At 41.5% G+C, this 15033-nt stretch overlaps 1 protein-coding gene across 3 annotated transcripts; it reads left to right on the top strand.

Moving 5' to 3' along the window:
• The first annotated feature begins 1088 nt into the window (after nucleotides 1-1088).
• On the top strand, nucleotides 1089-14504 carry fez2b (fasciculation and elongation protein zeta 2b). Of its 3 annotated transcripts, XM_030721112.1 has the most exons (11): nucleotides 1089-1489; nucleotides 5445-5553; nucleotides 5794-5910; nucleotides 7322-7463; nucleotides 9081-9208; nucleotides 9473-9622; nucleotides 9872-9952; nucleotides 10447-10522; nucleotides 10802-10867; nucleotides 11195-11222; nucleotides 11624-14504. In XM_030721112.1, the coding sequence occupies exons 1-10, from the start codon at nucleotides 1185-1187 to the stop codon at nucleotides 11203-11205; spliced, it is 1185 nt and encodes a 394-aa protein (XP_030576972.1). In that variant the 5' UTR covers nucleotides 1089-1184; the 3' UTR covers nucleotides 11206-11222; nucleotides 11624-14504. The 3 variants fall into 3 exon arrangements, with proteins under 3 accessions (XP_030576972.1, XP_030576971.1, XP_030576973.1); XM_030721111.1 differs by lacking the exon at nucleotides 11195-11222 and having other exon boundaries at nucleotides 1091-1489; XM_030721113.1 differs by lacking the exons at nucleotides 9872-9952; nucleotides 11195-11222 and having other exon boundaries at nucleotides 1093-1489.
• Nucleotides 14505-15033: the final 529 nt, after the last annotated feature.

Here is a 15033-nt window from a genome sequence, read left to right as displayed (position 1 = left end):
TTTTAATGTAGTTACATTTTGCAAGGCATTCCAACTTTTTAGAAACAGGGTTTCGTTTTATTTGCCTTCAGTGATTTCGAAATGTCTTGAAAGCAGTTTTTAGGGTCAGACTTTCTGGGGCGAGGCTGCCTTTGATGTCAGCATTAGGAGAGCTTAGAATAATTGCCAAAAGAAAAAACAAGTTATTTTAACTCTGCCTTGTTGTTAGCCATACACTTCAATACAAAGCTTACTATTTTGGTTAGTAGTACTAAGTACACAGTCAATGGATTCATACAAGAATATTTTATGTACAATGCAATGCATCAGCATTTAACTGCAAATAAAAATTATTATTTCTGGAAATTACTATCACCATAGCCGCTGAAATGCAGACAGGCTCTTACCTGTTAGGCATTCTTGACAAGCTCTGATTAAAAAAAGAATCATTAAAAAATTTCCAACAATAAGCTGCAATTATGAAAAAGATGACTTTCATTAATAAATAAACTCATTTTTCATTAAATAAATTGTGATACTTCACTGAATTGTATTTTGATGCTTTGGCAATATTGTTTTAGAGACTGTCATGTCAATAAAGCACTTTTGAATTTGAAATTGGAATATCAGGTCTATATTGAAACAATCCTTTCATAATTGTGGAAACTTATTTCCACCACAGTGGCTTAAGTATGCTTCCACACATGATACTTGAATATTTACAGTTTGGACCCTCAAAAGTCTGCAGCATTGGGCCCTTTCGCCACCTGCAGGTATATTTAATATAGCACTGAAATTTTCAAGTACGTGCATAGTCACTGTTTAACTCAGAACTTTAAAAAAAATAAAGAAAGAAAAGGGGCTTCTAAAATATACATATATGAATTAAAAACGTGCTTATTTTTTCCACGTTGAGAAATTTCGTAAAATTAGGATTGCTTTTGATTTTATTGCACATGGGATGAAAGATTATGGGGTCACTAACGATTTTATGTAGCCGGAGGAGCCACAGCAAGGGCTCCCTCCGGCTCTTTGTTTTGCTCCAACAGAAAAGGGAGGAGCGTCCAGACAGACGTCACCCCGCTCGGCCCACCCCCTCCGCCTCTCCTCTGGGTCTCCTCTGGTTGTCTTTCTAGTCTGGTCGAGCGTCGAAGCCGAAAGTAGAGCATCGACGGTTCTGTCTGAACCGAGAATTCACGGCAGTCATGGCGGCGCCGTTAGCCCATTTCGATGAGGACTGGCAGGACTTTAACGAATTCAAGCCGTCCTCGGACTCGGTCGACCCGCTGGACAAGCTGAACTCAAACGTGGGCGATTCGTCGGGCCTAGACGATTTCTCGGATCTGGACAACAGTTTCTCTGGGGAGATCTGCAGCTTCAAGTCGATGGAGGACCTTGTCCACGACTTCGACGAGAAGCTGACAGTGTGTTTCCGAAACTACAACACTACGACGGAAAACATAGCTCCCATTAAACCTATCACAGAGGATAATTACTTGAAAGACGACGAGTGAGTGTGATTTTTATGCGGGTTTTTATTCTTAGCTCTAACTTTTCATCTCCCAGCTAGCTAGCCACTTTAGCTTCTCGGGGCTAACCTTACACTGACATTAAGCACTAAGGGAATGTTAGCTAGCTTCAATCAGTGCTATGCAATGTTTAACCAGAATACACGTACGAATACGCGTAACTAAACGTGCTGCACCTGTTATCTGTCAGCGTTTGACTCGTTAAATTAGTATTCACGAAAGAATAACATTTTACAAACGATAAATACAATATATAAACTTATTTTGGGGTGTCGAAGGAAGGAATCGAGATTTCGTGTGTGTGGAGGACGTGCACATGCCACGTTAACAGTGTTGGACTTAATGCTAGACTGCTTGATATTGGCTATAAAACCACTGATCCTACATTGGGAGTAAGTGAACGGTTGTTGACCCTTGTGCAAAGGCTCTGTCTCCTCCTGTTTTCAAATCACTTTGCTCACGAAACGAGAGTTTCTACTTTTGCATCTCGTGATGTTTCCCCTTAATGCTTACAGAAACATGTATTCATACATTTTTAGAGCAGCCCTGATGTCAGCTTTCTTCACTGATCATCGCTTATCAGGATTTGCTGGTGGAAGTGCTCACAATTGGGTATCAAGCCAGAATTTCTCAAATGCATCCCCAGTAATTGAAACTTAAAGTTTACTCCTTCAGCGTCTGGTCTTACCGTGGACTGTATATAGCCAGGTTGAAAAGTCAAGCTGGTGAACGCCTGCCTTAAACCTGTATTCTTTCTGATGGGCAGCAGCACAAAAAGTAAGACAGGAAAACCAACCTGCTAATGACCTGATTTAGTAGCAGAGTAAACACTTTCCAAATGAGTTTATGCCTCACTTGCTTGTTAGAAGTCTAATTTTGTACTGGATCGTGTGCATTTTTGTAAATTGGGGTTCTGCTCAGATTGAAATCGATGCCTTTGGCTGTCTTGTGTTTGACAAGTTGCTTTTGGATGTGTATAATGTCCTCAGATTTCCCCTAAATGGTTCCAGAATATCAAACTTAAGGATTCAAAATGGGTGCCCAGAAACCAGTGGGTGATCTCATGGTCACCGGTTCTTTTTTATTTATTTATTTTTATCTCACACGGAAGTCCTAAGTTTATGTTGTACCTCACAGGCAACATTTACATTAAAACAAGCTATTAATTCAAAGCAGCAAGTCACGTCAACCCTGCAGCTAGTGCTGTTGTCGCTTTAACTACTAAGCTGTCTTGGCTGCATGAGTCACTCTTCTTCTCCCTTTTTGTAACTAATATTTCAACATTGTGGCGCTGTAAGATGCAAGCACACAATGTTCGAAAGCTTTTGATGGCTAATCAGAACAGAAGTTATCCATGCATACTTTACAGTTATCCTTATCTTATCTTAGAGTCAGACTAAACTGGTAACATACATACAGGTGTACTTCACCTGTCTTCATCAGACACACAGAGTAATGGCACACAGTTCAGGCTGGAAAAGTTAGTGAACCCCTGCGAACAACTTATCCAAAAGTTATTGACATTACATGTAAAAACTAAGGAGGGTATCTTGGAAGTGCAGATTGCACAGATCCTCCTCCTTATAAATAAAGACGAATGATGTCTGCTGTTCTCGGGAAAGAATGGTGGGTGTGTGAACTATGCCTCATTCAGAGAATAGAATAGAATAGAACTTTATTGTCATTATACATACAACAAAATTAATCATTATACAATAAGCTATATAACGATATTCCATCATAATATAACGAAATTGCGTTCGGAACAGCCATCCAGAGAAGAACAGACAAGACTAACATAGGGGAGATGGGTGTCCGCAGCCGCTGCCGTTTTTCACTGGCGCCGTCGCTACAATCAGTCCCCAGAAAAAGGAAACAAACACACATCATGGGGTAGTTAGGTTTAAAAAAAAGTCATCTGGTACGGTGCTCAAGATGAGCACCATACCAGGGTCCAAAAAAACACCTTAGCAAAGCATATTTGCACATTTAAAGCCAGGATAGCAATATGGTTGGGGGGGGGGGGGGGGGGGGGGGGGGGGGGCAGGAGGGGATGCAGATGGAGACGAGAGGGTCAGGGCATTGTGGAGCCAGATGCCAGCTCCTAGCCAAAACAGTTCGCTGATAGTGATGGAAGTTCATAGAGCGGCCGTGGTACACCAGATCCAGCTTCCCAAATCACAGAGAGGGCTGAGGGGAAGAGCGACCATCACACATTGTCCTGGAGAGATATGATTACCAGCCCAATGCCGGCTAGGGAGTAACTTTCATAGGATTATTTTTACTTTTTTCTTTTAAAAAAAACAAACAAAAAACTTCAATGCAACACAGAGACAGTAATGCATATCAGAGAGCTTGTCGCCGCAAAAAGAAGTAGCGGTCTGTCTCACTTAATGATCGATGAAATACTGTAGGGATGTTGGCCTGACAGAGAGAAGTAAAACGTTTATAGTTATAGGTAAAGAAACAGGAAGCAGGGAACATAATAATTGGACGTCAGCCTAGTGAAGCCTAAAGAGCAGTGCCAGACTCAGTGAGAGTCTTTTCTGGATGGCTGCACTTTTGCAGGACGTGCCCAGACGCTTAACGAGTTCTCCAGCGATATCATACCTAAGACGAACTACGGGATGGCAGAGAGTAAATGTGTATGTGCTTGAAATAGAGTGGGCAGAGAGAAATCAAATTATGTGTTTTAAAAAAAAGGCTTTGTGGATTATATGTGCACCCATGCATACACGTGCATACATATATTCATGAAGTAATCCAGACAAATTGGCACAGGATTGAATCCGAAATTTAAATAGAAAAAGCGACCAGGCTTGTTTTTAAATGCAAATGCACTGGCTGAAACTGAAGCTCATGGTGCATTTTGGCAAGCGCTCACGTGGCAGAGACAGTGTCGGTGCTTGAGGCACAAAAAATAGTTCCTTGCCAGCCTTTGCCCTATTTAGAACAACCCAACAGCCCCACGCTTCCCAAGCTGTGCATGAGCACTTCAGGGAGAAATGTGCATGTTATATAAACATTTATTTGTGTGTGTGTGTGTTTTTGAGGGTGAGCAAGAGGGTATGACAATGCAGAGCCACTCTGACACATGGGTTCACAGCATCCATCCTCTCTCTGATTGCGCAGTCAGAGCCGGGAGAAGGGAAAAAAAAAACCGGTCCTCCTGCACGCACACTGGAGTTTTAAATCCTGAACTGATTCGATTTTCTGTCATAGAGTTTCAAAAACGTGCAAAAGGCCTGTGGGACCAGATGAAAGTAGTTTCCTGTAATGTTTATCTAATTGAATCTAACCTTTATTCCATTCCACAAGATCCATGAAGTCTGTTATCAGTCTGTCAACAAATATGTTTTTACACACAATTTTGGGTTTGTGTTTAACAGTAACTTATGTTGAACAGACTCTGCACCACCATCTGTTCGTCTCTGCTAAGTTGTCTGCCAACTTGCGTGCTGCACAGTATTGTAAACAGTCTGGTGGTGTCACTGTAACGCTCTTTCCAAATCACCCGGTATTATTCACAAACTCAGAAAGAGCTCTCATGATTAAAAAATAAATAAAAATCCGAAATTAGTTGGAGACGATTGTGAGAAAGTTCATAGACCTTTATGGTTACACTGTTGGCGTCACATTTCTGCAAACTCTGGGCAAATGACATGTTTATTACAGAGCTGCTGAATTTATCAGTGGCTTCAGTGAGAGTGATTCAGCAGCAGGAACGTGGTGAAGTGGTGAGGGGGTGGTCAGAGAACAGGACACAAGACATGCCGAGTAATGCTGTGTCACAGGAAAAAGAGAAGAAGGCCTGTCGGTCCTTTCTACACATAAAACTGCTTTTCATCCATCTTCTGTCTTTTGCTTGCAGCTTTACTTTATTTCTCATAATATCCAGTCCTAACTGTGCCGTGGATGCTTGTGTCTTTGCTCCAGGGTTTGGAACGCTCTGACAGATAACTATGGCAATGTGATGCCGGTGGACTGGAAGACATCTCACACTCGCTCCTTACACCTGCCGACCCTCAACCTCACTGAACACGAGGTACTGCAAAGGCACACACAGTCCAATAATATGTGATGTTGTCCAGTGTCTAAAGCACACAGTAAATACACATTTCCAAAAACCCATTTTGGAAATGGTGCCTGTATAAAAGCGGAGCCTCAGATCGGTAATCAGTTTGAACCTCTGCCTTCAATCTACTTAACCACCTGTTTGTTGTTTCATCCAAGTTTCCTCTCTGTCTCTCAATCTCTGCCCTTGCTTCCTTCCCTGTGGGGACAGAAGTTGGATAACCAGTCATTAGATCTGTCAGACGACGAGGAGCTGAGGGAACAGATGGACATGCACTCGATCATCGTCTCCTGCATCAACGACGAGCCACTTTTCACCGCTGAGCAGGTAACCCAATCAGTGTTTTGTTTTGACAATTTAATGAAACTCTGATCTCACTTTGATTTTTCTTTTTTCTTTTTTGTTGTTGAATATTGTAGTACTCCACCAGGAGTGATACTTCACTCGCATCGTTTGCATCTTATCCTGTTTTGACCTTGTGTCATCTTTTGTCATGATTTCTTACCATGTTGAACTTTGTGTTCTATACCTGAGAAGACTGTAACACGTTAGATAAGCTTTTTACATATTTACACTAGAGCTGCACAGTTAATCAAATTTGAATCTCAATTACAATTTTGGTTTCCTACACTTAAACGAACACGATCAACAGATACTGAAAAAGTGTTCTCCGCCTGTAGAACACAAAGCAAAAGCAAGTCAAGCGCTCCCTAACTCGCTGCCGGATGTCAAACCTGTATGTGCCGGTCACGGCTGTTCCCTGCACCGCGCCTGGATGCAGTCTGAATGAGTAACACAAGTTAAAATATGGACATATGACAGATAACAGACTGTTGAATCAGAAATCAAATGTCTGGCACAGCAGAAGGCGAGGAGCTTGTTTCTAGAAGCGGATCATCACCTATTGTTTGGAAATAGTTTGGATTTAGCTCAAGTGATGTTAACCCAGAGCAAATCATATGCAACAACTAACTTATTCAACCACCTGAAAACACACCAGTACCTGCAGTATAGTTACTACATGAAGGCAAAGAAACGCAGTGCAGGGGTCGACACAGCCATCCAACTCACAAATACGCACTCAAATCACCAACACAGTTGCATTTGGCTAAAGATGAGTGCTCAGTAGATGTTGAGTAACAATGGATTTGGGGAAATGATCAACACACTGCACCTCGCGCAGTTATTTTTCTAATGTTTTTCTACTACGATACACAGAGTTTATGGGAATAAGGAGGAGCAGTTTTATTTTGCTGCAAATAATTGTACATCAACAGGAATGTAGCACAGCATGGATGTGAAAGCAGTATTGTGTTTACATGACAGTACGGTAAAAGCATTTTTGTCACTGAAATCATGATGAATAATCATGACCTTAATGTTTTCTGTATGAAAATGTGTGAAGCCTTTAGCATAACATTAGTTGTGGTTTGGGGGATAAATGTACACAAATGTTGTGGGAACGTTGTTAAAACAAATAACTGTTTCTTATATTGTAGATGAAGTATTTGAAAGTATTCTATCTCTGAGGGTTTAATGGTGTAGCAGCTTCCAGCAGACTTTTAATTCCTGCGCCTGCTTGTAGTTTTATTGTGCCTCACATAAATACACTGCAGCTCCCGTCTTATTAGACATGACGACTCAGATGATTACATTAACCCTGGCGTTTGAGTCAGTGCCTTGCCAGCACTAAGTTTTAGATGATTTTACAGGAAAACGATGTCTGCTTTTTGTGCAGGTGATTGAGGAGATAGAGGAGATGATGCAGGAGTCTCCAGACCCCGAGGACGATGAGAGTCCTTCACAGTCCGACCTGTCTATGCTCTCTCAAGACCTTCACACCATGAAACGCTCCGGCTCCAACACCAGCTACGAGGACCGTGAGTATCACTGCGTGAACATAACGCGTGACGACATAAAGCTTTAAATACAGAACAGTTTGATGTTGGTGTCCAGGGCGTGAAGAAATGGCGGTGCACATGCACTCGTGTGATAACATTCTTACGTAATGTGTAACAAATGCAGACAGACAGCAAATGTGTTGCCCCAAAATGTTATGTAATTACAAGCATCTATCTGGCCTGAGCACAGTTCTGTGGCTGCACTGGGGTAGAATGTACACAGAAAATCATTTAGTTTCAGGTATTTGCATACGCTACCTGCAGAATGTTTATTTTATTTTGTTTTTACACATTGGAAACTACGACTAATGAGTGTCACAATGTATGTCTGCAATATTTAAACATTTTCTGTAATTTGAAGGGATAAAAATAAGTAAAGCTACATGAGATGTTGCATTTCTCCTTTCTTTGCATTAAATGTGCTTAAGATTTAAAAGATTTTGTGTAGGTTGAAATTATGTGTGATTAAAAGCATAAACATAAATGTGAAATGACCGTGTTTTCCCAAACAAACAGTATATTAACTCAAAAACAGCAAATTATAATCTGTAACCACTTATGACCCACTAGAACTATGTGGAGGTGTGATATTTCATGGCTTTCAGGATCTTTCGGGCTCAAAGCTTTGGGGTGTGTAGCCCTCAGCTAAAATCAGCATGTGGGCAGGAGTCTATAAGAATGTTGCAACCCGGTTACATCACCGTCGCTGTGTCACTCTCTGCTCTCTGTGTCGTGGAAGTATAAAAAGCTGCATCTGACGGTTCTTTTCCTTAAGCTGACTTCCCTATTTGGATCTCCTCCTCGGGTCTCGGCTTTTCCCGGCGAGGATGAGCGAGACATTCAAGGAAGAGACACAAAAACGGAGGAGGCAAATCTTCTAAATGAGAAATAATTGGCTCCACGGCATCAGTCGTGAGTGGTGTCAAACTGCGCCACATGTGATCACATCTAGAAGTGTCGCATTTATGTACAGTATCTTGCCATCAGCACCTCCAGAAGCACCCTCGCGTCTCGTCTTCTTGAGGCTGCATCTTTAAAAATAAAAAAGTGTGAAGACGCGTAAGTTAGCATAATGAAAAGCACCCCGTGTTTCTGTTTGACCAAGTGCAGCGAGGCCACAGTGGGCAGGTTGGAGCATGTGCTTCGGTTGCATTCACACACACACATTGTGGCACCTGGTCTCATATTTGTGTGGAGGTGTGTCTGTGTTTATTTTGGGATTTATAACTTAACCTTTGTCAAAACAATGCCAAAATAACATCTAACTTCTCAGTTCTCTTTAGTGAGAGCTGGTTTGTTCTCGCAGCATGCTCGAACACTGCTGCATATTACACCTTTAATGGGACAATGACCTTTTGTCTCATTTTAAAGAAGGTGTCCACTTGTACAGTAGATACTTGTAATCTAATTTTTACACAGCTGTTGGGTCATGTGATGTTCATCTTATAATAGCACTGAAGTCATTAACAGTTAAAATTTAAAGATTTTGTTAACTTATGTTCACTGTGAACACCCGTCAGCTCCACCAAGTTTCACACAAACTTCTGTACATTATCTTTGCTCTCCTCCTCGCTCATATCTTCACATGGTCCTCAGGGCTGCGTCAGATGTCTGTGTCAGAGCTGACTGAGACTCTGGAGGAAGTGGAGGCGGCCATTCGTCGCTACAGCGAGGAGCTGATCCAGGCTCTGGCTCTGCGAGATGAGCTGGACTACGAAAAGGAGGTACTTTGATTTCCACCACAGCAAGGCAATGACATTTAAGCTCAACAATGACAAACTGTCAGAATAGCACAGTAGTGCTTTTTGAGATAAAGAAGCCTAATATTAAAGAACAGTTACATGTGGCAGCTTTATTTTTAGCGTGACTTATCACCGTCATGATCCTGTCACATTTCTTTTCTTAAAGCATGCAGGATTTCTGTTACGAGAAAAGTAAAGGGTAATGTGATCATAATAAATCTGATTTTTTTCTCTGCATGCACACAGGTGAAGAACAGCTTCATCTCGCTGCTCATTGACGTGCAGAACAGACAGAAGGAGCACCGCGAGCTGCTGCGAAAGAAGAAGAAAATCCGAAGCACAACTACGACGGGGCCCAACGGCCAGAGGACGGTCAGCACGCACATACCTGGCACGGTGAGTCGTGTGATCACATGGCGTGGAAAAAACAAACCACATACCTTGTATGCATGATTTTGGTAGGAGTTATATGCGTGTTCAGATTATGAGGAGGGGTGCATGACCTGACAGACAAGTTTGCATGTCTGAGAATCTATCATAACAGCACCGAGGGTTCTGTCAAGCTCTCTTCTTCTCTCTGCGTTGATGCAAAATCCTTCTTATCGCTTCTTATCGCTGCTTCTGTCTTCCTCTCGCTTCTTGTAGCTCCTCACTCTGGAGGGACTCTCCAATGTCATTCAAAATGGCCTCCGTCAAACTTTTGGCAACACAGGAGGGGACAAACAGGTGCCCCCGCTCTTTCTTTCCACTGCAGATAAAATTCACTGCCCCCCTTTTATTCCACGAGCATATTTGTTTCCTTTTCTGCAGCTACCAACATTGCTGTTCATTTTAATTTGGCTTCTTGCTGTTGTTTTTTTTTTTATTCTTTTTTCCTTCACTTACATCATTCTTACTTTTCTCTTTTGAATTTTTTTCAGCAGTGCATGTCTCAGTCATCGTTCATTTTTATCTCGCAGCTTTTGTTGTTTCCTGTACCTCTTCTTTTTTTTTTTTTTTTTTTTTTTTAACTCCACAGCAGTAAACATTTTCCCTGACAGGCTGCTGCAAGACTGGAACCAGCAGACAAACATTTACCTTAGTTTATGTTATCTGCATGGCACTCACAGATGTCATAATTAATTTTTCTTATTTATTTTTTGGCCCCCATTTAAACATTAAAAGGATAACAGTGTTCCTGTAGTTGTTTTTGTATCTGACATGATTTATTTTCTTTCCAGTACCTGACCACGGTGATCCCTTATGAGAAGAAAACGGGCCCCCCGTCTGTAGAAGATCTCCAGATCCTCACAAAGAGTGAGTGTCCACACAGAGACTCGTGCTTGAACTGAGCCTCGGTGACGAAACAATTATCGGCCTAGGTTTGTTACGGGGTCAGCCGCAGTCAAAGAGCCAAAAGCTGTGCATTACTGGCAGAATATTAAGTCTGTCATATGCTAGTTTTTAATGATTGTTTCCACAACTTTATCATCTTGTGAAACGGGGTGTAAAGTTTTCTTTTACCGCTTGATTGTGGCCGACCCGTCAGTTTTGTGTTGTTTTCAAAAATGTAACAACCTGCTGCCTATATTGTAGTCCTCCATGCCATGAGGGATGACAGTGAGAAGGTACCTGCGCTTCTAACAGATTACATTCTCAAAGGTAAGCTCTAAGACTTTATTTCTGATTCTTAGTGACTGAAAAGCTGAGCAAAAAAAAAAAAAAAAAGTGATATTTTTATATATTTCTCACAGTCAAGTGACTTTATTGTGCAGGTTCTGCTTGACATTCAGACATCCTCACTCTGTCGCTTGAAAGGGGGAAGCACACAGTTCCCTTCTTTGTTTTTAGGGAAGCTGAGCCTGCAAAAAAGTAAACAGTTGTGCAAAGGTTAACTAAAGGAGGAGAGAAATGCTTGTCTTGCCACCCTTGACTGTTGACCTGTACCTCCTTTGTCTTTCACCTGTGCTGCATTGTCCTTTGGGGTAGCTCTGGTATGAGAGCAGTGGAAACTGAGGTTTGTGAGGTTACCACAGATTATTCACCTTCAGCGTTTTTCTTCTTAGCCTTGCCAAACGCTCTTTCTTCCCCTCTCTGTGTGCGCAGTAACCTTACTTTTACCCAGAAGAGCAGCAGCCTTCCCCTCACTCCCTCTTGGCTACAGTGCCTATCCTGCTGTGTAGTGCTTGTGGGGCTGCACTACACTTCCCCTGAAACACACAAGCGTACCCATAATTTGTCTTTACTGAGAGCTTATAGTGGTAGCTCCATGCTCACATATGTGCTTCTCACCTGTAATCAGTGTTTCCTCTTCTCTCACCGCATCCGTGTTGTAGTTGCTCTTATAATAATGTTATGTGTAATGTGTAAATCTCAAAGCGACATCTATCACCAGCTTTTCTGCTCTTGTCTCCACAGTTCTCTGCCCCACGTAAAGTCAAAGGCGAGACGCCCGTTTCCAGAACCTTCCACTGGGCCATCAGAAGAGGGTTCTGGTACCCACACAGTGGCCCCAGTTTCCTATCATAGACTTTCTTTCCTTGTGGTACTTTTTTCTTTTTTTTTTAAACTCTGGTGTCCCTTAGATTTTAACTCTCCTTGACTTGTATATTTCATTGTAACCTTTTAACTTTTTAATGCTTGAGTACTACATCCCTGCATATTCTGACTGCATGATAACTTGTCTATAGATGCCAGTAATCAGTATTAGTCTGAACACCCCACTTCCTGATTTGCCAGGGGGATTTCTGACAAGGTGTAGCCTGTGGGCACCGTCATCAGGCCTGTGTGAGGGGGAAATGCAGTCCAATCTGGTTTTTTTTGTAAATTCGTGTTTCTGTGTAGTTCATGCCTGACAGGAAAAACAAATCTGGGCAGAATCTGTGAATCTCAAAGTGCCAGGCAAGTCATGTGATAAGGTCCTGTTTGTTTGTTTGTTTGTTTGTTTTTGTTTTGTTCCTGTAAGGAATCCATTGCATTAATGGCATCTGTTGATGGTTGCACATGACGTCTTAAGGTTGAAAACTGCTTGCTGAGGATCAAGGAGCAAACCCTTTAATTTAAAAATGCAAACCTGTAAGTGCTTATGTTGTTGCATGTTGGTTTGGGGTTCATGCTCGATATTAGCTGTTAACTGAATGTTAAGAGGAAATATTTTGTATATGATTAGAGAAATTGCACAGCTTGGGGAACTTTTTTTTTTTTTTAAAGGACGAAAAAGTGGAAAGTCGTAGCTGGATGATCAAACATGTAAAGCATATTTTTGGATAAGGGGATGTTTTTTAGTGAGATTAAGGACTTTGTAATAATTTTGTAAATGCTGTCTATTGACCTCTGAGCCCTCGAGTGGTGACCCACCCCCCCCATCCCCAACAATGGCATCACTTCCCCCATTTCATGAGTCAGCAGATACATCGTGTGTTAACGTTAAGCATTAGTGCAAACCAGTCTGTCTGATTGTGTGTTAGCTAGATGTTGTAGTTCACATTAAGTCAGATTTGGTAATTGTGTCGTTACGCGTCTATAAGTAGTTGTAGGTTTTTATCTGTATCTTACATCTTTAGCAGTTAAATTTTAGTGCTAGCACTTTTACTCTGTCAGTGAGCCGATCATGTGGTGATGCACCGCAGAGTAGGCCTCAGTAGATTAGTGCAAGGCGAAGCTTAGAAAACAGCTGAGGTGAACAAAGCTGTTAACAGGAGGTGTTATCATGCAGTTATGTATTGATTTCCCACGTTAGTCACTGTGAGTGTGAAAATTGAAACCACCTTTAACGGGCACTCCACTGAGTTTACATTGCCATCAGTTTGTGCATCATGAATCAACCAGCAAAACTGTTGCGTGATGTGTTATCAGCAGCTCTGGAGAAGCTTTAACACAATGTCATCAAGGGTATCTCGTCCCGGGCTTGGGAAAATCTGCAGGTGGGGGCGGGGGCGGCGGCGGGGGGTCGAAGCTATACTAGGACTAAAAGTCGGGGCATCTCTTGCAAGTCTTTACAGAAGTGCACTACGTAATCGCAGGAGTGCCCCTCTAAAACCAACCATTTCTCCAGCAAGTTGGCACGCTAACGTTCGAAACACCAGCTGCTACGGGTGCACCCACGCACTGTCAGATCAGGTGTAGCCTAGCTCTCAGGTACGATCATCGGTGTTAGTAGTTTAAAATCTTCTTCCGAAAGTTACTGACATTCCTGAGTGGTTTTTAGCAGCTAGACTTTCAGCTTGGCTGGACTTCTGTCTTTCAGACATGTTCTCATGTTTATAGTAGCCACTTGACTAAATATGCTCAGAATCATATAGTACGCTCTGTAGTCATAGCAGTAGGTGTAGCGCAGTAAAGACATCCGTAGAGGCTGCAGTAGCATCTGCTTTTTGTAGGGGGTCTTCTGACGATAGCATAGCTGTGGTTAACGTCTGGTGAGGAGATGCTCTTGAGAAAGGACTTTACTATTACTGGGTAAGAATCGAAAGCCTCGCTCTCGAAACGGGGAGTGATGAAGATGATGAATGTTGGGGAAGATTGCACAAACGGTTGCTTAAACATAAGGGGTCCATTTATTTTTTAAAGGAAGTCAAACGCTTGTAGTAGCGCTTTTAGTGCTGTATTATACTATTTACATGTAACTTGTTTCTAATTTAGCCAGCTACAAAACCATTTGCAACCTAGCATGTGCTGCATGCACTTTACTGTTGCAAACACATTTCTTATGATTAAGAATTTTTTAGGAGCGTATGGATATTAGACTAAAGGGACAAGCAAGAAAATGCAGACAAAACCTGTGAAGAGTTTAACTATTAGAAATCAGAAATATCAGAGGGAGTAAAATACTTAAAACATCCATCGATTTTATCATAATCTGATTAAATTAAACTAGTTTGTAATGGTATTTGTGTAAATAAAACACTGATTTATAATGAAATGGCAGTCAGCACAGGGGTCACTAAAGGATCTCGTCTCAGGCCAGAGCCCCTCATCTGGCTTTCTTAGCAGACATATCAGTTTAACTACAATTTAGAGATTTATATTTATACATGTACAAGAAGCAATGAAATAAGAGGCTGCCTTTGTAAATTCCTGAAAATCTTTGTACATTTAACAAACTCCTCTTTTACTTTTAATGCAATATAACTCCCCGGTTTGGGGTTTTATGTTTACTGTCTCACGTGGTACTGCAATATATTAATTTATTATGTAAATGTTTGTTTTGTAACCATATTATTGACTGTAATGGTACAAGTGTTTTGTGCCCACATTGCATTGAAACTCATTTAAAATAAAAACTAGAATTACCTCTTCACGTTTGTTTTCCCTGTGCCACCAAGCAGTGAGGCTGCAGGTTACTTCTATGTGTTTCCAGGCTTGGCCTGTGAGGTATAAAGTGTCATCGTTTCGCCATTTTATGTCGTTAAACATGTATGTGAAATTTCATCAGGACTAGTGTATAAATTCTGGGCTTATAAGTGACCTCTGACCACCAAGCTCAGATTAGTTTAAGTTTCAGAGAATATTTGGACCAAATGTATGTCCGGGCGGCGTCCATTGAAGCGTCCACACAATAACTTAAGAACCATTCTGCCTGCATTTAGCAAACTTCATGGGTTGATGGCTTACAACCAAAGCGAGGTTGAGATTGTGTATGGGGTCACTGGGGTCAAAGTCATATGGTTAAATCTTTGTTTTTTAAGTTTTTTTTATGCCCACTTCAGATCTCAGAAATGATTTGAAGGATTTAGATGAAACATGATTACTGTCCATATCAAGACATTATCAACTCCTGAAGGTCAAGGTCAAAAGTCAAGGTCACATAATTATTATGTTATTAATAC

Source organism: Archocentrus centrarchus, chromosome 24 (assembly GCF_007364275.1).
Source record: "Archocentrus centrarchus isolate MPI-CPG fArcCen1 chromosome 24, fArcCen1, whole genome shotgun sequence".
NCBI lineage: Eukaryota > Metazoa > Chordata > Actinopteri > Cichliformes > Cichlidae > Archocentrus > Archocentrus centrarchus.
The sequence above is the reverse complement of the archived record's forward strand: the minus strand, read 5'-3'. Positions and strand labels throughout refer to the sequence as shown.